Source organism: Tupaia chinensis, unplaced genomic scaffold (genome assembly GCF_000334495.1).
Source record: "Tupaia chinensis unplaced genomic scaffold, TupChi_1.0 Scaffold000187_1, whole genome shotgun sequence".
Classification (NCBI taxonomy): Eukaryota; Metazoa; Chordata; class Mammalia; order Scandentia; family Tupaiidae; genus Tupaia; species Tupaia belangeri.
In genome coordinates this window covers 3,068,569-3,091,237 of record NW_006159662.1, presented here as the reverse complement: position 1 = coordinate 3,091,237, position 22,669 = coordinate 3,068,569, and the positions used below count along the sequence as shown (strand labels likewise).

General features: G+C 40.1%; 1 protein-coding gene across 5 annotated transcripts in view; it reads left to right on the top strand.

The window, feature by feature from the left end:
- Positions 1-22,669, top strand: part of HELZ (helicase with zinc finger) — a 206,108-nt gene that overhangs the window by 143,769 nt on the left and 39,670 nt on the right. For all 5 annotated transcript variants that reach the window (XM_006146767.3, XM_027771163.1, XM_027771161.1 and 2 more), the window contains 4 exons: positions 158-386; positions 8,702-8,906; positions 20,534-20,585; positions 21,383-21,573. In XM_006146767.3, coding sequence (XP_006146829.1) covers positions 158-386; positions 8,702-8,906; positions 20,534-20,585; positions 21,383-21,573 — 677 coding nt within the window. The remainder of the gene's footprint in view (positions 1-157; positions 387-8,701; positions 8,907-20,533; positions 20,586-21,382; positions 21,574-22,669) is intronic.

The window sequence follows — 22,669 nt, the reverse complement described above, 5'->3', positions numbered from 1 at the left end:
TCCTGCTGGCTGTGTATAAGGATTTCAATTTCTCTACATCCTGACCAACATCTGTTATTAGTAATTATATTTTTAAATGCGGTGCTTTTACTATATCAGGGGTGTAGATTGACATTCTTTAGTCTATTCTCTTAACAGTTTTTTTCTTTTTTTGTAGGAAAACAATTCAGAGTTTTGTTTCTTAGCACAGTGCGTACAAGACATACTTGTAAACATAAACAAACACCAATTAAAAAGAAAGAGCAACTTTTGGAAGATTCTACCGAAGACTTAGATTATGGTTTTTTGTCTAACTACAAGCTTCTCAACACTGCCATCACAAGAGCACAGTCCCTGGTGGCTGTGGTGGGCGACCCCATCGCGCTGTGCTCTATTGGACGGTGCAGGTAATTATGGTTAAGGAATGGAGGCAGGAGTGGGAAGTCATTTGTATCATCGTGGGCACGTTCACTTATGTGCCCTCTTGGCTCATTAAAATCAGGTTTACTATTATCAGATACCCTGCTCATCATGTGCAGAATTGTTTGTTCAGTCATTGTTCAGCTGTATCCTGATGCCTTCTGTGTTCCAAGCACTCTTCGAGTCACTGACGATGGCTCAGTGACCTACGTGGACAAAATCTCTGTTCTTGTGGGGCTTACGTTTTATTGGGGAGGAGAGTAAGACTGACAGTAAACTACGTAAGCATATTACGTAGTATTTGCTGTGGAAAGTTCAGTGGAAAACACAGAACATTGAGAATTGGGAGTGCTGAGGTGGGTGGATTGGTTGTGACTGTGAGAGTGTGGGCAGAGCAGGGCAGACCGAGAGGCTGGCTTTGGCAGTAAGGGTCTGAGCTATGTAGACGTGTGGGTAAAAAGTGCTCCAGGAAGAGGGAGTAGCTAGTCCAAGGGTCCTGAGGTCATTTTGTGAATGTGTATCTTTGATGGCTATTAAATTTAATATTGCTGCTGCTTCTTTTTTTAATAAAGAATTACTTTATTTTATTTATTATTATTGTTTTTAAAGTTTGACTAGAAAGAGAGAGGGAAAATGAAAAAGCAAGCTTCCAGGTCTAGGACTTGAACCTTAGTTGATCATGTGGGATTCTAGTACCTTAACCAACCACCATGCCTCCTGCCGGCTCCTGCTGTTTCATTTTCTCCCCCCTTAATTCTTTATTTTGACTTTTAAAGAATTTTTTTTTCTAGTCATTTTCTGCCACAAATTCTTAAAGTAAATAATTCTTGGAGCTGGCAGATGGCATAATGGTTACATCACTGGACTCCCACGTAGTTGACCATGGGCACATGTGCATGCGTGCCCAAAATACTGAGAGGAGAGTGGAGGACAAGGGATTGCAGTGTGGCCATCCCCGGGGGCTTGGGGGGATTTCTTGCTTTCTGTCTGTCTCTGTGTCTCTCCTGTGAGCACATGTGCCCTATAGCAAAACTCTCTTACCAAACAAACAAACAAAACAGTAAATTATTATTTATATCAGGTTAATCCACAGTACCTTAACATTAGAGTAATTAAAAGTGGTGGGACCAGCAGATGGTGTAGTGGTTACATTGCTGGACTCCCACACGGCTGACTGCAGTTCAAGTCCTGGACCTGGCAGCTTGAAACTCATGCTGGACGCATGTGTGCATGTGCCTGAAATCCTGAGAAGAAAGGAGGAGAAGGAACTGCAATGTAGCCGTCCCCCCACCGGGGGGTGATTTCTTGTTTTCTGTCTCTGTCTCTCCAGCAAGCGCATGTGCCCTGTAGAAAAAAATCTCTTTAAAAAAAAAAGTGGCAATTACTTGTCTTTGGATAACTTTGTTAGTATGCCTAAGACTGTAGTTCTAAGGAGTAATTTCTTTTTAAAAATTATTTTTCATTATTATTATTTTTAAAAATTTGCTACAGGACACACACTCTCTAGAGAGATACAGAGAGAAAGAGAGGGAAAGAAAGAGAAAGTGAGAAAGCAAGCTGCCAGGGCCAGGACTTGAACTGTGGTCAGTCACGTGGGAATGCAGCGCCCCAACCACCATGCCACCTGCTGGCTCCCTAAGTAATAATTTCTACTAAAAAAAGGTTAAAGTAGCAACTAAAACAAAAAATTTCTCTGTATACAATTGTGAATTAGTTAAGAGGAATTTTAATCGTATGACACCTTTAGTGGACGATTTGGTTTTTGGAGTATTGAAAAACTGTATTAACATTTTTTTAAGAGTAATTGAATAGAAATTTATAATATTCTTTTATGAAAAAGAAAGAATCACTAGGGATTACTTAAAATTTGTAAGTATGCTGGTACCTGTCACAGTGAATTCAGAATAGAAAGAAATATAGACAGCCTTGAATCTACCTTGGGTAGTTATTTCTTTTTGATATGTTAGAATTAAAGCAGATGGAGCTGTTAGGCGGTGGCCCACTTTAAACCAGATTTTTGGCTGCATGATAGATAGGCAGTATTTTAATGTCTCTTACTGTGATCTGTCAGGAAAAAAAATTACCTGGCAAGGGAGACTGGGATTTTTATGAATAAGTTGCATGTACTGGATTTTAAGATCCCAAAAGAAGCTAGTGTTCTTTATAGAGAAAAGCTGCTAACAAAGGAATCAAGTAGTTTTTATGTATGGTTACATTATAGAATATCCACCTTTTCTTTTTTGAGAAATAGAGCTTGAAGTGCCCATGACTTATTTATAAACAATTCTTTTGTAACATATCTCTAATTTCATATTTAAAAAATAGATTGCCATGTATCTTTAGCTATTAATGACAAATAATTAGGGAAGGGAATATATTAATTCCAAGTTACAAATGAATAAAGCTATATATATAAATGAGTCTATTAATTTGGCTTCTATTCTGATAAAATGACTTTACTTCATTTCTCCTTGAAAGTGTATTTGGTTAGAATGTTGCTGTGGTGTTTTACCATTTTTGTTTATATTTATTATTTGATAAGTGAGAGAGCACATATAGTTTGATACAAATTAAATGTACCAAAACATATATACAATGGGATGATATTTATTAAAAGCAACCGGAAATTATTGGGGAAGTAAAAAGGTATGAAAATAGTGCTGAGTTACATTAATTTTGGGCTCTCTTATAAATAACTCCAAATTTTTTCCAACCTGAGTATTTTAAAGAAACCATTACCCCTTTCTATATAGTCAATATACATTGAATTGCATGAGATCAGCATTTTTCATCCCTCCCCTGCCATAAATCGTTACTTGCTGAGAGAAAATGAGTGAGATCATGTTGTCAGAATTATCCAGGGCTCATTTTTAACTTGAAGCTGGGTCTACTGGTTGCTTATTTCTTACTTAACTGCTCAGTTTGGGTGTGTCAAGAGCTGCAGATTACTTTATAAGCCAGGCAAAATATTTTTAGGGAGATAAATATACCAGGCATGGGGAGAAATCATTCATTCCATTGCTAAATGGGAAAGTTGATTGTCCCTTTTTTACCCTTCCCCACATAGGGTGCCTGGAGAGACAGAGATAAACAGAGAGACAGAAAGCAAGATATCACCCTCTGGAGGGGGATGGCCATGCTGCAACCCCTTCTCCTCCATTCTCCTCTTGAGACTTTGAAACCGCTGGGTCTGGGACTTGAATTGTGATTGACTACATGGAAGTCCAGTGACGTAACCATGATGCTATCTGCTGGTCTTTTTTTTTTAAAGAGAGAGATTTTTGCGATAGGGCATGTGCATTTGCTGGAGGGACAGAGAGAGACAGAAAGTGAGGAATCACCCCCCAGAGGGGATGGCCATGCTGCAACCCCTTCTCCTCCATTCTCCTCTTGAGACTTTGAAACCGCTGGGTCTGGGACTTGAATTGTGATTGACTACATGGGAGTCCAGCGACGTAACCGTTACATCACCTGCTGCTGGTCCCTGTTTTTCATTGTTTCTATCAGTGATCCTTAGCAGCAAGAATAACACAAAGCTAAGCTTTGTGTTCATGAAATGATTAAAAGAAGGGTTATGCCCTTCGAAATACCTAAAATTATATTACAGTGTACAGACATATTGATCTGTGTTTTTGGAAACAACATTACTAGAAAAGTACTTAGTTAAATACTTACTTTAACATAGTAAAAGGTTAACATTTTGGGAGGGAGCTGAGAATTGACAAAGGCTTTAAATAAATATAGTGGTGCATTTAAAAAAAAGGAATTATTTAATTTAATAACTATTATTATTATCGTTTTAATTTGCCATAGAGCACATACATTCACCAGAGAGTGAGAGAAAGTAAGACTGCAAGCTGGCAGGTCCTGGATTCAAACTGCGGGTCAGCCATGTACCTTAACCACCATGACACCTGCTGGCCCATAGTGGTGCTTATCCTTGTTCCGGGTATAGATCAGATCTCAAGGGATTTTCCAATCATATGTGTTCAGAAATGCCTCATAATGCCATATATTGTGTTTTAGTAAACTATTGGGGGAGGTCCAAGGACAGTTAATAGTCTTTGAAGGAGCCTTCATTGAAAGAAAAGGAAATTTTTTTATCTTTAAAACTAAGAATTTTTAGAGAAAAAATCCATTTCTCCAAAAGTTTGGAAGTGAGAAGCAAAGGTCTTTTCAATACTAAGAAATAAGGGCTGGATAGTGGTGCAGTGGAGACACAGAATTCTGCATGGCTGATCCACTTTGGAGGGTCCTTGATTCTTGTCTACAGACTTCGCTGAGTACACCAGGCATGCACAGACCTGTGATCTGGGTCTGGCTAAAGCTGGGAGTGGGTCATGATGTGAAGACCCTGTTGGAAGTGACACCCTCCTGCAACTCACACTCTCTCAGGAAATAAACTTAAGAGAAATAAAGGAATAACAATACTGCTGGTGCTTTATTTATACACAAGGAAACTGGGATGTAAAGAGAGGTTAAGGAGTCAGCAGGTGGCCTGGAGGTTAAGGCCGCTGGATCCCACAGGGCCAGCTGCACGGTTTGAGTCCTGAACCTGATGGCTTGAAAATCATGCCGGGTGTATGTGCTTGAGAGCCAGCCCTGAATCCTGAGAGGAGACTAGAGGAGAAATGATTGTGGCATGGCCATCCCCCAAGGGGTGAGTTCTCACTCTTTCTCTCTCTGGTGAGTACATGTGACCTCTAGCAGAAACTTAAAAAACAAAACAAAACAAAATAAAAACAACAGGAGAGGCTGAGAATTTAACCTGAAGTCAGACAGCTTCTGAGTGACAGAGCCATGGTTCTAGTCTCATAGAGGATCCAGGTACTTGCCCATTTTGCTGTATCAATAGGGCAGTAAACAAGTCACATTTAAAATGGAAATTTTTAAGTTATTCTTGGAACTAATTTGACTTATATTAAGTGTTCTAACATGGTGTCTTTTAGCTAAAGGCTGTTTTTTGAGATCCCTGAGATCTTGTGGACAAAGGCTGTCCCTGAGCTACAGTTTTTTGTTTGTTTGTTTGTTTGTTTTTGGAGAGGTTTTTGCTATAGGGCACGTGTGCTCGCCAAAAAGACAGAGAAACAGAGAGACAGAAAGCAAGAAATCACCCCCCAGGGAGGATGGCCACGCTGCAATCCCTTCTCCTCCATTCTTCTCTTGGGATCTAGGGCATGCACACACACGCGCCTGGCATGAGTTTAAGCCACTGGGCCCGTGACTGGAACCGTGGTTGACTACATGAGAGTCAAGTGACATAGCCATTACACCAAGTGCTGGTCCCGCAGCTATAGCTTTTTGTGAAGTATGAGTTAGTTTGAAGGTTCTACTTGTTCAGTACAGTTGAGGTCAGTGTAGGAACAGAGTATAGAGTTTGAAAAGGTAGCATAAAACACAGCAGATGGTGAGAAATAGGGAATCAAGAATGGCAAAAATAACAAAATATACAGGAAATAGGAAATGCAAAATTGTTTGTTGATGGTAAAATGTATGTTGATGTGCTTGATTGAGCCAATATACTGTATATTCTGGATGAGAAATCTCATTTTGTTCGCTGTGATGATGTATAGTGAATGAATGTAAATGAATAAATTTAAAGAAAAAAAGAAATATACAATAAAAAAATAGTGCAGGGTCTAGGATTTTGGCTCTGTAAATTGAACTGGTAATATGTAATAAGGACTTGATATTAAAAACTGAGCTAGACAGAGTATAAGCCAACCCGTTCTTTCTTGGTTGTTTTGCTTTGTTTTAAAGTCCAACACAGGCACAAAACACTGAAACTGATAACCTTGTCAATTAGACTAATAAATTTTTATAGAATTGTGTTGATAAATATTCATATAGTTGAATATTGTGACTGTTGTTATCAAAAGGTTGGGAAAATTTATATATTTTAGACCCTGAATGCCTTAATGGTCACCCTTTCTTAGATTTCTCAGTGTTACAATGAAAAAAAATATTGATTCCTTTAGAAATGTTTTTAAGAATAAAACTAAGGGACAGCTTTTCAGTATGCTTTTCTTAGCAGCACATACTTCCTGTGCCTGAGTGACCATGCTGTTAGCCTTTGTGTCTTATGGTCCAAAATATGTATTTAATGTTTCTTAGTGTTCTTACTTTGTTTACATGTAGACCCCCAATTTTTTTTTTGGAGAGGTTTTTGCTATAGGGCACATGCGCTCACCAGAAAGACAGAGAGACAGAAAGTGAGAAATCACCCCCCCATGGGGGATGGCCACATCGCAATCCCTTCTCCTCCATTCTCCTCTCGGGATCTTGGGCATGCACGCACATGTGCCCGGCGTGAGTTTAAGCCACTGGGTCCGGGACTGGAACCATGGTTGACTACATGAGAGCCCAGCAACATAGCCATTACGCTAGCTGTTGGTCCCGACCTCTAATTTTTTTGACTCATTTCTTAAACTCAATTTTAAAAAATTGAAAAAAGATAATAGAAAGCATATATAAGAGAAACACAGTTTGAAATTAAATTGCAATATTTTATGGATCTATCAATAACCCACTTCCCAGTCATATACTAACTTAATATTTAAACCTTTTCATTTATGCTTCTTGAAGTCACCTTGATTACCAGTAGTCCATCTGGACACAAGGATACCAACTTAGGAAGCAACCATAGCACATGTCTTTTATAGTATAATAGAACATTATTTGAACCTATGTTTAACATAGGCATGCATGTTTATGATAGTCACTTAAAATTTAGAAACTTGACATATGTTGTCTTTTATATATGTATTTAATATTTTTAGTACTTAGAGATCAGTTTTCAAACCTTTAGGAATAACAATATGCACTTGCAGCAAGATTTTAATGTATTTTTCTCCTTTAATATTAATAGTTTGACTAGGAGCAAATAATCAACTTTAAAATGAGCATTTCAACTTCCTCTATTTTCTATAATTCATTTAGCTCTTACAGTCAATTAATGTTACAAGGTGTGCTTATGGCAAGTATGTAAGTAAGAGAAGAATATGAGTTGCTGGTTATCTCTCTTTTTTTAATAACTAATAGTTAATGTGGTTTATTTCCAAGCAGAATATGAGTGACCTAGGCCCAGAGAGGAGGCATACATGACTTTCTCGGGGTGACTGGTTATCTCTTAAGAATCCTCATAATGAGGGAACCAGCAGTTAGCGTAATGGCTATGTCGCTGGACTCCCACGTAGTCGACTGCGGTTCGCGTCCCAGACCCAGTGGCTGTAAACTCATGCCGGGCGCGTGTGCGTGCGTGCCCAAGATCCCGAGAGGAGAATGGAGGAGAAGGGATTGCGGCGTGACCATCCCCCCTGGGGGTGATTTCTCGCTTTCTGTCTCTATGTCTCTCTCTGTCTGTCTGGCAAGCGCACGCGCCCTATAGCAAAAAAAATCTCTCCAAAAAAAAAAAAAAAAGAATCCTCATAATGATTATCTACTTTGTGGCTCAGAGATATCCTGAGTTACCTTTTCTTGGTCATCTAGCTTGGCTACTTTGTCTCTGTATTTTAGGTGTGTGTGTGTGTGTATGTATATGTATAGATATAGATAATAGATACAGTTGTCAGGAAAGTCATGATGTATTTTTCTACACAACAGTGTATCATGGCTTGTACAACAACACACACACACACTTTAAGTGGCTTAGCATTAGTGACATTCTTTTTAGATCTTTTTATATATATGCAGGTGTGTGTATGTGTGTGTGTGTGTGTGTGTGTGTGTGTATGTAAATAATATAAATATATACACACATATTTGAAATATAGGGGCAGAATAGCCAGTGCTGGATATATATATATACACACACACACATAAACGATATGTATGCACATACACAAATAGGTATTATACATGTATATATGCATATATAAAATCAATTCACATTATATAAAAGTACATTGTGTCTGTGTATAAAAGTATATGTATATGTGAGTATGCCTAGAAGTACAGTTTTCTATAAAATTGGTTACTATCAGATTTGAAATACTTAATATGTAGATAACAAAAAATAGCGTTCTGGATTGAGCATTGAGCATTCTGTTTGTATTGATGAGCTAAAATTGAGAGCCTATTTTTGTGTAGCATAGTACTAGGCCTGACTATAATTTCAGAAATCAAACTTCCGAGGTCTTGTGGCCTGGTAGAAAGATTACACTTACATCAGTCAGATGACTACTGGATTTAAGGGTTTAGGGAGTGGGTGGGGCAGAATTTGACAGTGTGTTTAGTTACTTATGTTCATTTCTGTGATCTAATCCACTGAAATTAAAAACCAATCTTCTAATCTTTCCTGTAGGAAGTTTTGGGAGCGCTTTATTGCCCTGTGTCATGAAAATAATAGCCTACATGGAATCACTTTTGAACAGATCAAGGCTCAGTTAGAGGCTTTAGAACTAAAGAAGACGTATGTGTTGAATCCACTGGCACCCGAATTTATCCCCCGGGCTCTAAGACTGCAGCATTCAGGAAATACCAGCAAGCTTCAGCAGTCACCACCCAAGGTAAAGCGTAAAGCCTCTGTTAATGCAGTTGAAGAGGTTAAAGGGGGAGAGCAGCGCAGACGTACCCGTCAAAGGTGTGTTGGGCTGCAAGTTACTTTGAGTACTGGAACTGAAGGTTACGTTGGCGGCAGGCAGTTTCTGCAAGGAAGTTGTCTGAATCTGAACATGTAAGTGGAAATGCAGTGCGGTGTTTAGCCATGCTTAATGTCATAATGCTCACAAAGTTTTTAAGTACTGTTTAAATTCTGGTGTGCTTTATATAATTCCTTAGTACCCTCTACAGATAGAGCCTTTCTTTTTTTTTTTTTTTTTTTTTAAGCGAGATGTAAAGAAAACAAAGCAGTTGAAAAGATTACCACATTTAGTAAAGGCATGTCTTCAGGTCAGTCAGTAGCATGGTGGGTAAGGCGACTGGCTCCCATATGGCCAACTGTATGGTTTGAGTCCTGCACCTGGTGGCATGAAAAGTACCCTGACTGCGTGTGCCTACATGCTTAAAATCCTGAGAGGAGAAAGGAGACGGGATTGTGGCATAACCATCACCCTGCCCCCGGTGGGGGTGCTTTCTCACTTTGTCTCTCTTTCTGTCTCTCTGGTGAATACATATAACCTATAGCAAAATTTAAAGACAAAACAACAAAAGCATATCTTCACAGCAAATTATTTATAAAGAATATGTTTTAAGAACAGTATTTGTGGAAAGAAGATCATTCTAATCCTTTACTGATAACTGATTTATTTCAACTGGTATTTGACACGGTGAACACATTTGGTCAACTTCATGAAGATTAATTAATTTTGACTTATGTTTATTGTGTAGAAGGAGTCCAGTCAGAGGGAGTAGGAGAGGGGAATCAAGGCCATTTCTACTTTTGAATCATAGTTATTTTGGACAGAGGCAGCTGGCTTATTTGCTAGATGCCTAAAAAAATACTTAGACTATCATCTGTAATAGCAGTCCCCAACCTTTCTGGCACCAGGGGCTGGTTTCGTGAAAGACATTATTTCCCACAATTCGGGGTGGGGGGACAATGTTGTTTTAGGATGATTTAGGAGCATTATACTTACTATGCAGTTTCTTTCTGTCATTTTTTAATTTTTTTTGCCATAGGGCAAGTGTGCTTGGCAAAGAGAGGGAAAGTAAGAAATCACCCCCTAGAGGGGATAGCCATGTCAGAGTTACTTATCCTCTATTCTCCTCTTGGGATTTTGTGAGTGATTTTCAAACTGCTGGGTCTGGGACTTAAACTGTGGTAGGCCAAGTGGGAATCTAGCGGCTTAACCACCTCGCTACCTGCTGGCCCTGTGAGCACTTTATTTCTGTTGTTTTTACATTGTAATATATAATGAAATAATTATGCAACTTTCTATAATGCAGAATCAATGGGAGCCCTGAGCTTGTTTTCCTGCAGTTAGATAGTTCATCTGGGGTTGATGCAAGACGGTGGCTCCAGGAGTGTGTTGCTTATTTCCAGGCTGCTCCGTGATCGTGTTTTGCTTACTGTCACTGTAGAAAACCCTGTTGCACAAAGACAGAATGTTGGGAGTGAAAATAGGCTTTTCAGTGCCTCGTGGCAATTGCATGGTATCCCACCTTGACGTTAATCTAGAATGTGTAGAGATTTGAAGTTTCAAACATACCTTTAAGGCCACCGTCATTTGCTGACTCAAGCAGTTGACCTCTTTTTGCATGGACACAGGATTCACTTGGGTTATTCACAGATGGGTGGAGGATCCATTTCTTCCCACTTTGGGAGTCTTTTGTGGCTGGAAACTAATGCTCAAACTCTTTGGAAGCTGAGATAGGTGGTCATATACCAGCTGAGAGAGAAAAGGCCCTGGCCCACTCTCTTTCAAAATCTCTACTAATGTTTGAAACCCGTCAAAAATCCCAGTGTTTACTCAGCACCCCCATCAAGTTTGTCTTCGAGTACAGCCACTTTATCTGCCAGCTTGAACACAGTTGTCGTTTTCCCCTGAAGTGACAGGTTGAGTTCTTTAAGCAGGTTGAACATGTCACACAAGTAAGCAAATTTTGTGACCCGTTCTATGTCACTGAAATGTGCTGCCAGTGGTGATTGTTCTTCTAACAGAAGTGTCCAGAGCAAGTCTCATAACTGGAGAACTGGCCGGTGATCTACTGTTAGAAAGCCACTCCCCTCTGTGTGTAAGAGATGTTTGTGCTCTGCATCCCTCTCTTCAGAGCTGCACAAACAGATTGAATTAAGGACATGTTCTTTAATGTGGTTGATAATTTTAATTACATCCTGCAAAATATAGTTAAGTTCAGGTGACATTTTCTAGCAGCCAGCATTTCCATGTGGATGACACAGTGCTTCGACTCACATCCAGAAGCAACCTCTTTGACCCAAGTAGCGAGACCAGGAAGCCGTCCAGTCATGGCAGCTGCTTTGTCTGCGCATGCACTGACAGTATGCAGACACAAAGTGACCAGATCAGTCTTCCTGACACATAATCATTCCAAGGCTTGAATAGTTCCGCAGCTGTGATGTTGGTGGGCAACAAAAGTGCACATGACATACCCTCGTACACATCCTCCTGAGAAATATATCACACCAAAACAAGCCTTGTTGATGTTGGTTGGTAAACTCGCCAACCTGAATAGTGTACCACAGTGACTCGTTAATCCTCTCTAACAGTTGTGCCTCAGTATCCCTTGCTGTCTCATCAGTTTGTCTAGTTAAGGTGCTAGCTGAAAGAGTAACGTGTGCCAGCTTTGGAGCCTGCAGTCTTTCCTAAATATTCATGACAGATGTCCTTAGAAGCAGGCTGGATCAACTCTTCCCCAGTGGTAAAGTGCTTCTTGGCTTTAGCAATGCAGTTAGCCACAAAGAGTGATGCTGTCCGTACAGACACATTTGATGAAGTGGTAGAACAATAATTGCTTCTGTTCTTTGTGTTCAGTTTTTTTTTTCCTTTTGAAAAACCCCAAAGGCTTGTCTGTTAATGCAAGGCACTTGGTTTCTTTGTGTTGAAGCAGTTGTGTTTTTTTTGAGAGTGTTTTTTTTGTTTGTTTGTTTGTTTTTACTATAGGGTGTGTGCACTCGCCAAAGAGACAGAGAGACAGAAAGTGAGAAATCACCCCCCAGGGGGGATGGCCACGCAGCAATCCCTTCTCCTCCATTCTCCTCTCGGGATCTTGGGCATGCATGCACATGCACCCAGCGTGAGTTTAAGCCACCGGGCCCAGGACTCGAACTGTGGTTGACTACATGGGAGTCCAGCGACATATCCATTATACCAACTGCTGGTCCCTTGAAGCAATTTTGAAGGTGCTGTGAGTTCTTTGGATAGCCAGTCACCACGTACAACACAAAGTGGGCTTGGAGAATGTGTATCACCTGTTGCACTGAACTCATCATTTAAGTAGGACTGTTGGTATTTAATTTTTTAAAAAGAATTATTTAATTATAGTTGCTATTATTATTTATATTTAAAAATTTGACCAGAGAAAGAGAGAGAAAGGGAAAATGATAAAGCAAGCTGTAAGATCCAGGACTCAGAGTCCAGTGTCTTTACTATGCTACCTGCTGGCACTCAGTATTTCATTTTAAATGCAGCTTTCTTTTTGTTGGCAATCTTAAGAGTGTTCTGCTCTCTTACCAGCTGGTCTTTCCCCCTTTTCAATGATGCCTTCCAGTGATGTTTGTTTTTTATCCATTTTGGGTAGGGTTAGCTTGTGGCCTTAGCAATGCTGTGGCTGAGACAAGTATGCAATGCAGGAAAGAGGTGTAGATAGAAGTGGTAAATAAAATAGGGATGGATTTGGCATGGGCTAAAATAAATGCTGGATTCTGTCGTAAAGCCTGCCACCCAGTTGCAGCTATACAATTGAAGTATGTCAACTCACCTGCCACTCTAAAGCCTGCTACCAGATGCAGCTTAATTGTTACCTGCCACTCACGGATAGAGTTTTGTATGAGACAGCAAGCAATTGACTTATTATGGTTTCTGTGCTGTCCCACTTCCTTGCTGATGTTACCAGTATTTGCACCCACTCCGTAGCACTGGCATCACCGCCTCAGTCTGCTTCGGATCCTCAGGCATTAGATTCTCATAAGGAGCATGCAGCCTATTAGGTTGTTGGTAAAGTCATGAATATTTTCCTGTGGAAAAATGTGTCAAGACTTTCCCAACAACCCAATAGATCCCTCACAATAGGGTTCACGATCCTATGAGAACAGTGCAGCTGCTGATGTGACAGGAGGTGAAGTACCGGCCGCAATGTGAGCAATGGGGAGCGGCTGTAAATACAGATGAAGCTTCACTTCCTTGCTGCCTGCCGCTCACCTCCTGCTAAGTGTCCCCATTCCTAATAGGCCACGGACTGGTATTGGTCCCTGGCCTGGGAGGCGGAGACTCCTGATCTAGAAATGAAAATTCTGAGAATGGCATGTTTAGTATTTGTTCCAGGTTGTTAAGTTTCTGTATTTCTTTCATGGGAGACAGGAAGAGAAACTGGTGCCCTAACAGGGTCTTCACACCAGTTCTGCCCCAGCCTCAGCCAGCTCAGGTTGCGCGCATGCATATGTGTACCCAGCATGGACAGGGAGGCTCCAGGAGGCAAACCCAAGACCTTCCCCTGCAGATCCAGCTGTTACCACTGTGCTGGCTGACCCCCTTGTCAGATATTTTTTTGTGTGTGTATTTATAGTCATGAGCATGGTATTAAACTGATTGATGTGAATTAAAAGAGTATGCCAATTTTTAGTTTCATTTTAAAAATGCAAGTGTAATGTGTAAGCAATAATTAATGGTTTAATATTTTGAAAATCTTTTTGCTAAAAGATACTAAGCTGAGAACTCTTTTCTGTGCAAATATACTGCTATATATTCTTAGTTTAATAAAAATGGACCTAACATTATAATAATGCTTTAGTGATGAAGCATTATTAGAGGATTAAACATTCTGTATAAACGAATCTACTAGATTTCTAAAATTTAAACTATTTTTTTTTAAAGAGATTTTTGCTATAGGGTGTGTGCACTTGCTAGAGACAGAGAAAGTGAGAAATCACCCACTGGGGGAATGGCCATGCCGCAATCCCTCCTCCACTCTCCTCTTGGGATTTGGGCACACATACACAGGCTCCCGGTGTGAGTTTTAAGCTGCTGGATCTAGGACCTGAATCACGCTGACTACATGGGAGTCCAGGAACATAACCATTATACCATCTGTCGGTCCCAAAACATAAACTATTAATAAAGTAATTATTTATCAAACAGGTAAGTTCTTTTTTGTGCCAGATTTATGGTAGACACCAAAGAAGCATAGATAAGCAAATTAGCCCTTGCGTCTTCCTGTGGCCTGTGTCATTGGAGGAAGAGGGATGATGATCAGATTAAGTAGGTAGATCCAAGGCAGTGCCTGCCTCTGTGACTAAAATGTAAGCTCGACTAAAATGTAAGTTCTTTGCCTGTGCTACATACTGTAACCTCTGTGCCTAGAGCACTATCAGGCTTGTTACAGGTGCCTAGAAGTATTTTTTAAACAAATCAGTGAAACTTAAGAACGCTTTCAAAGTGATATGGAAAAACAAGGGATGTGCCTGCAGGGGATAGCAAGGTGTAGGTATATGAGTAGGGTTAAAAACTTACTAATTTTATTGTATTTTTATTTAAAATGTTGTAGGGACCAGCAGATAGCTTAATGGTTATGTCGCTGGACTCCCACCTGGCTGACCTCGGTTCAAGTCCTTGACCCGGAGGCTTAAAACTCATGCTGGGTACATGTGCGTGTGTGCCCAAAATCCCCAGAAGAGAATGGAGGAGGAGGGATTGTAATGTGGCCATCTCCCCTGGTGGTGATTTCTTGCTTTCTGTTTCTCTGTCTCTGGTGAAAGCATGTGACCTATAGCAAAACTCTTTAAAAACAAACAAACAAACAAACAAACAAAAATGTTGCAAATCATCATACCCCTATGGAGTTTCTTAAATACAACAAAATACAATAGAGTAAACTCATCTTCATTGAGAAATTCTATCTATTCATGTGCTGTAGGTGAAACTTAGACTCAAGCTGTGATAGCACATGTGTACAGACTGAGCAAGATCCTCCAATTTATGTTTTCGTTTGTTTTGTTTTTTAGTTGCCAGAGGGAGAGCACCCCCAGTGGAGTGTGGTCACACCATAATCCCTCCTCTTCCATTTCTCCATCAGGATCGAGAGCACACACATACACACACTCAGTGTGTTTTTCAAGTCACTCGTACTAGGATTTGAACCACAGTTGGCCATGTGCTATCTAGGTCCCTTAATCACTAGACTGCCAGGCCAACCCTGCTTGTGTTTTTGTTTTAAAGGTGAAGAATGTGTGTTCAATCTACTTACTTTTCTAAAACCATAAACTCTCTGAAATCAAAGCCTTAGTCTACATAGTTTCTATGACCCCTAGTCCTAGGCCCCACTCTGTGTATGCAGAGGATGGTCAGAAGTGTCTGATAAGTGGCTGTGGTTGAAGGCCCTCCAGTAGATGGTGTCATGACTGTGACTTGTCAACAGGAATGTTGTGTAATTAAAGACCAAAGCAGCCAGTTCTTAAACATTTTTTAAAAACTTTGTAGAAAATCTTCACTGACTGTAGATGCCTTCTGTTATTTTCTATGTTCACCAAGACAGTGGTTCACCAAATTATTCATGTACAGGTTATTTAAAATTATTATTATTTTAATTTTTAAAAAATAATTATTTTACTTAACTTTATTTATTTTATTTATTTCAGTTAGACCTGAGAGGGACAGAGAGAAAGAGAGAGGGGGAAAGTGAGAAAGCAAACCTCCAGGTCCAGGACTTGAACTGTGGTCAGCTATGTGGGAGTCCAGTGCCCTCAACCACTACGCCAGCTGCCAGCCCCCTAGTTATTTTAAATAATTTATTATTTATATACATGATACAAATAATCTATAACTTTATATAATTGAAGTATTATGAACGAAGTTATCTTTGTCCTCACCCTTCTTTTTTTTTTTAAGGGAATTATTTTATTTAACTTTATTTATACATTTTAAATTTTAATTTGACTAGAGAGGGGGAGAGAGAGAGAGAGTGAGAAAGCAAGCCACCAGGTTCAGGACTCGAACCCTAGTCACCCATGTGGGAATCCAGCACCTTTAACCACCACACCATCTGCTGTCCCTGTCCTCATCCTTCTTATATTTTATTTTATTTCCATTAAATTGTTCTGTGAGTTTTCAATTTGTACTGGAGTCTTTAGTTTTTTACTATAGGACTCATGTACTCACTAGAGGGGGTCGGGGAATGAGAAATCTCCCCCTCTCACCCTGGGAGAGGGTGGCCACGCTGCAGTCCCTTCTCCTCTATTCTCTTCTCAGGATTTTGGGCACATACACACACGTGCCCAGTGTGATTTTCAAGCCACTGGGTCTGGGGCTCGGAATGTGAAATTGCCATGTGGGATTCAGTCTTTTTAACCACTATGCCACCTGCTGGCCCCTGTACTGGAGTCTTTTTTCATTTAAACTTCTATTTGTGGAAAATTTCAGAAATGTACATGAGTAGATAGAACAGTGTAATGAACCAACTCCCCATCACTCAGCTTCACGAGTTCTTAACCTAATCTTGCTTCATCTAGATCACACTTCACTTCCCTCCCCTACCATACCACATAGACACACTGGAGAATTATTTTTTAATTTAATAATTTTGTTTTGGGGCAGGGTCTTGTTGCAGTCCACCTGCCTCTGCCTCTAGCTGGGATTATAGATTCATGCCATACCCGACTCCTTTTTTTCTTTTGAAAGATTTTTATTTTAGGGTGCATGTGCTTGTCAGAGAGACAGAAAACAAGAAATCACCCCCCAAGGGGGATGTCCATACTGCAATCCCTTCTTCATTCTTGCCTCGGGATCTTGGGCACGCATGCCCACACTCTTGGTGTGAGGTTTAAACCACCAGGTCCAGGACTCAAACCACAATCAACTATGTGGGATCCAGCGACGTAACCATTATGCCATCTGCTGGGCCTATGCCCAACTCTTTTTAAGACAGCATTTTGCTGTTTTGTTGAGGCCAGGCTCAAGTGTGTAGTCCTTCTGTCCCTGATTCCCTGAATCACTGGGGTCGCAGGCTGCTTGCCATCAGCTTCGGTGTTAAGGTTGGACTAGGATCAAACCCAGGCCTCCCATGTGGTCCCAGCCTGTGCAGTACAGTGTCTTAGTGCCACCAAGGCCCGACCCATACTAGACAATTTTGGAACAAACCCCAGTTATTTTATTTCATGTGCTAGCACCTTTGTTTGAAAGGGGATTTACTTTACTAGTAGAAAAAAGTAATTTATTTCTAAAAATGTGACACTAAGACATACAATTTTCTCCAGTTTCCTTAATTTTAACATAATTCTGGGCATAAGAAATGTTAAAAATTGGTATATTTATGTTAGAATAAGATTTAGGTCCAGCCCCATAGCCTAGTGGTAAAGGGAGCTAGATCCACTACTGCTACCAGCGGTTCAAGATCCGAGTCAGCTGGCTTGAAAAAAACACACCGGGCTTCTGTGCATGCGAATCCTGATAGGATAGAGACATTGAGAATGGATGGTGACATGACTATGCCGCATTGGTTGTGCTTTCCCTCTGGCTCTGTAGAGAACATAGGTGTCCTCTGGCAATTTAAAAAACATACATATATATACACATATGTAAAAAATTAAAAATCCCAATAAGATTTCATATAGATGAATCATCACAAGCTGTATGATGTTTTAAAATGCTCTGCCTACTTCCTCAGTGCTGTTATTTGGCAGTAAAACATACCTCTAGCTATCTAACAATCAGATAATTTCATTGTCCTCACTAAGACTTCAGTTTCGTAATAAGGTTTAACCAACAGACAAAATATTAGGGACTCTAGGAGCAGGTAGCTCTCGCTAACCCTTCATGGCTCTCCAGCTCTTGCTGGATATATCTGATACTGAGCTGTGTAGAGGGCGGAATTATAGTTGTAGACATGCCGCTGTCTTTCTCCATGGCAGGCTTCAGGTTACTTTTTCATTCAGTCTCCCATGTAGCACCCAGCGTGCTGGTCTGTATTGTCCAGCATGCTTCTAGCATTACAATATAGGATTATTGTAGACTGTGGTTACTCTTTGTGTTGGTTTCCCATTGCTGCTGTAACAAATAAGCACAAATAGTGACTTACCACAAATGTATAATCAGTTCTGTGGTTTAGATGTCCCAGGTGGCTCGGTTGGTTTCTCTGCTCCTGGTTTCACAAAGCTAGGATGCCACGTTGGCCGAGTAGGATCATACCTGGAGGCTTGGGAGAGAATCTGCTCCCACACTTACGCAGGCTGTTGGCAGAATTGAATTCCGTGGGGTTGTTTCCTTCCTGGCTGTTAGCTGGAGATTATTCCTAGCTTCTAGAGGCCTCCTGCACATCTGAGAGCCAGCAGTGTGCAGTGAATCCTTCTCTGCCTCCGAATCTCTCTGCCTTCTCTTCTACCGCATCTCGTACGTCCTCTTCTGTCTCATCTCTCTGACACCTGTCAGAGAACTTCCTCTGCTTTGCGGGCTCGGGTGATTAGATTGAGTCCACCCAGATGATCCAGGATAACCTCCTATACAGCCCATAATTTTAATTGTATCCTCAGAATCCTTTTTGCCACATAGCATACATGTTCACAGGATCCAGGGATGAGAGTGTGGTCATCTTTTGCAGGGTTAGGGGGTCGGGGGTGGGGGTGGGTAAGGGAGTTTTCTGCCTATTGCACTCTTGACAAATTGCTGTGTTTTCTCCACATGTTACACAATTATCCTTGGTTTATGGGTCCTTAGTAAGTTACAGTGATAGGTTTGGAGGCTTAGAAGTCTAATTAGCTTCTTACCTCTTGGGACTGTCTTGTCTTCTGTCTATATCACCATCTCCAGCTCTCCAGGTCTCCTCTCCTCTCCTCTCCTCTCCTCTCCTCTCCTCTCCTCTCCTCTCCCCTCTCTTCCCCTTTCCTCTCTTCTCCTCTCTCTCCTCTCCCCTCGCCCTCCCCTCTCTCCTCCCCTCTCCCCTCCTCTTCTCTCCTCTTACATGTGCCATGGCTGCTCTTGTTGCCACTGCTAATTGCTGATGTGTCTGATCTTACTCCATTTTCTGTTCTCTCAGTCTAGCCTTTTTCTCCTTTCTTCTGCTTTTCTTATCACTTCTTAGGCCTTTGAAGAATTTTTTTTAATAGCCAGTGCCAGTCACTGTGAACATTCTTTTTCTTCTGGTTAATGGACTGTGATTCTTTTTTGGCTTTTTTTCTCTGACCTTTTAAGAGATCTTATCTCCTCTTCCATACTCACAGTTGACCAAGCGACCTTAAACCTTCAAAGTTTACTGCTGATCTGAGTATTTAAGTTTATGACAGTTAGATCAGTAGATAGTTGTATTTTTGCTTTGGTCCAGAATGAATTTTTTTCCTGCTGTAGCTATTATCCCTCTACAGTTTTCAGATATAATGTATGCATAAGAAGTTTGTACCTGTACAGTGTAAGTTGTATAGTGTGCTCCACCCCCAGCCTCAACCACTTCAGACCCTGGAGGCCTTTGGACACAAACTGGCAACCTTTTCTTGTGGGTCAGCACAAGAGAGTTGAGTTTTACTGCTGGACCATCATCCAGCCCCTAGATTCTTAACCTTTGTCACACATGTAAACCATGCTATGATGAACTTCTGTGCCCAAATCCATGATTATTGAATTCAGATAAATTCCTGGAAGTACAGTTATTGGGTTAAAGTATTTGCATGGTCTTTATGCTATGGATATGTATTGCCAAATTGCTGCCTAGCAGTTAGCTAAATTCTCGCTCAAGCAAATTATGACAGTGTCTGTTCCCCTTCCTTCAGTTAATTTTATCCTTTAAGATGCCATGAATTATACTCCAAACATCATAAATCTCAAGCCATGCTTACATTTGTTTTAGAGGTTCTTGCCCTCAAAAATTGAAGACTGACATCTTTCCCTTGAAAAGCAACTTCTATGTTTTGTCATTTAATTCATAAAAAATTGATAAAGAAGCTGCAAAGGGAGAGAATTTGCATTTCAGCTACATTGATTACATATTTATTTTTTAAAGATAGAAAAGAATTTTAGATAGCCTTAATTTTTTTTTTTTGAGAGTTTTTTGCTATAGGGTGCGTGCGCTCTCCAGAAAGACAGAGAAAGACAGAGAGACAAAAAGGGAGAAATCACCCTCGAGGGGGATGGCCATGTCACAATCTCTTTTCCTCCATTTTCCTCTCGGGATCTTGGGCATACACGTACACGTGCCCGGCATGAGTTTAAGCCACTGAGTCCAGGACTGGAACTGCGGTCGACTACATGGGAGTTCAGTGACATAGCCATTACTAACCAGCTAACTGCTGGTCCCAGATACCCTTAATTTTTAACTGAGAAAATTCAAGGCTCAGCATTATTATTTGAGATGACTATTACCTAGTGTTTAAAAAGAAAGTTGACTCAAAGCAGTGTAGTGGTTATTCATTATAGACTCACGCTTAAATCTTAAAATGTTGTTGCTGGATGCATTTGATTTGTGTATGATTTGGGAAATGGTTATTGTTCTCTAATATTAAATGTTTAAATTATTATATATGTATTTTTTTCCTTTTAAGGGGAAAAGCCTCCATCATACCCAGAATGATCATTTCCAGAATGATGGAATTGGTAAGTGAAAAAATTAGTCCTAGGAAAACTAACTTTTATGCTATAAGAGATTTATCCCAGATTTCACTATGAGAAATAGCAGTCTCTCTCTCTTGCTCTCTCTGTCTCACACACACATACTCACATCCCAAGGACAGTTACTTTGGAACTTTGATTTGTTCTTTTACTCAATACTCCTGGTCAGGGGTGATTTTTTTTTTAGGTATCAATGTACATATCCAGAGGTTTTGAGAGACAGTTAAGTCTCTTATGTAACTTATGTTTTCAGAAAGTATTTATATCCTACAAATCACCTGGAGGCAATTTCTAGGCCCCCCCCCCACTCTCTCTCTCGGAGATTTCCCTCTTCCTCTCTTTCTCTCTCTCCACCCCCCACCCCCACCCTCTGGTGAGTACTCGTGTCCTATAACAAATTAAAAAAATAATAACAACAAATAAAATTAAATAAGGAATCCTTTTTTAAAAAAGAATACTGTTTATTGCAGGGGTGTGTATGTGTCTGAGCATGCTCATGTGTGTAATTTCTTCTCTTGAAGGCTACATCTCTTACCTCCTCAAAAGACATTTAAAATTATGATAGTTTACAATTTTGTCTAGCTCACACTAATTTTAAAAGCTAATTATAAAATTGATATAATTTTGTAATATGCTTTACTCTTCCACACTGATAATTATTTGATTAGGAGCTATCTTATGGCAAACCTGGGAAATATATTTTGCTATTGGCTGATTTTAATTTTTTTGTCTAAGCGAATATGTGCAGCCACTGAGTACATTCTTTTTCTGCTTGTTTTCAGTTCAGCCCAACCCGTCTGTACTTATTGGCAATCCTATTAGAGCGTATACTCCTCCACCCCCTCTTGGACCTCACCCAAATTTGGGAAAATCTCCAAGCCCTGTTCAAAGAATTGATCCTCACACTGGGACAAGTATTCTTTATGTTCCTGCTGTCTATGGAGGGAATGTAGTCATGTCGGTGCCTTTACCTGTAAGTAAATGTTGGAAAAGCCCACTGTGCAATAAAGTGAAACAGGCTTCACTAGATTAGTGACAATCCCACACAGTATTCTACCACCTCTTTGTTTGTTTTGGTACTTTTCAGTGTCCATAAGCTTCCTTTAAAGCAACTCTTATTTTTAACCTTCAATTTTTGAAATGGCCAGAAATGTGTGACTTGTTGCTCTTAACTTGTTCTTAGATAATCAGTGGCTGTGAATAAATCTGTAAATTGGTTGTGTTGATTTAGAAGACTTTATATTCTTTTAGAATGTTTATACTGAGGGATATTGGAAAAGTTAAAAATTGGAAAAGGAAAGTTAACAGTTAGTAAATTGGTTTCTTATTGTTTTTTTTTCCCTCTTTAAATGCCAGAAGGTGTGTGCATGCACCAGGGAGAGAAAAAGCACCCCCCAGTGGGGCCTGGTAACACTACATCTTTTTCCTGCAATTCTCCATTCTGTCAGGAACCAGGGCATACGCACATGTAGCTAGTATGCCTTTCAAGCCAGCAGGTCCAGAACATGGTTGGTCACGTGGGATCTGGCTTCTTCTGTGCAGTGCCTAGCCACTGTGCAATGGGGCTGGCCTGGTCTTTTACTTTGTAGAGTGATGTTTTCATTTTATATTTTATTTTTTCTTCTATAAGTCACAAACTCTTCTTGAGAAATAGAGTTTATTGATCGAAGAAGATAAAGAGGCTTTAATTAGTCTAATTCTCTTGGATTTAAATTAATCTGAGACTAAAATTATGAAATATGCTATAAATTTCTAAGATTTTTCATTTTGTATATAAACCTGTTTTAATTTCCTTTAAGGCTTACAAAAATTTTGGTAATTTTGTTAACTTGCTGATGTATGAGTCTTTTCAAGTTTAGGAGTTTAGCCTATAAAATAATTTCTTTCATTTAAGGCAGATACTGTGATATCAGGCAGAGTTGAGTAGTGCCAAAGGTTTTTGGCACCCCTGCTCATACCCCAAAGTAAAAAATGCTTAGCTGCAAACATGTGTCAGCCATGTTGGTCACGATAGTTCACAATCATGGCAGCCAAAGAGAATAGCTGTCAGTAAGAAATATGTAATTCAT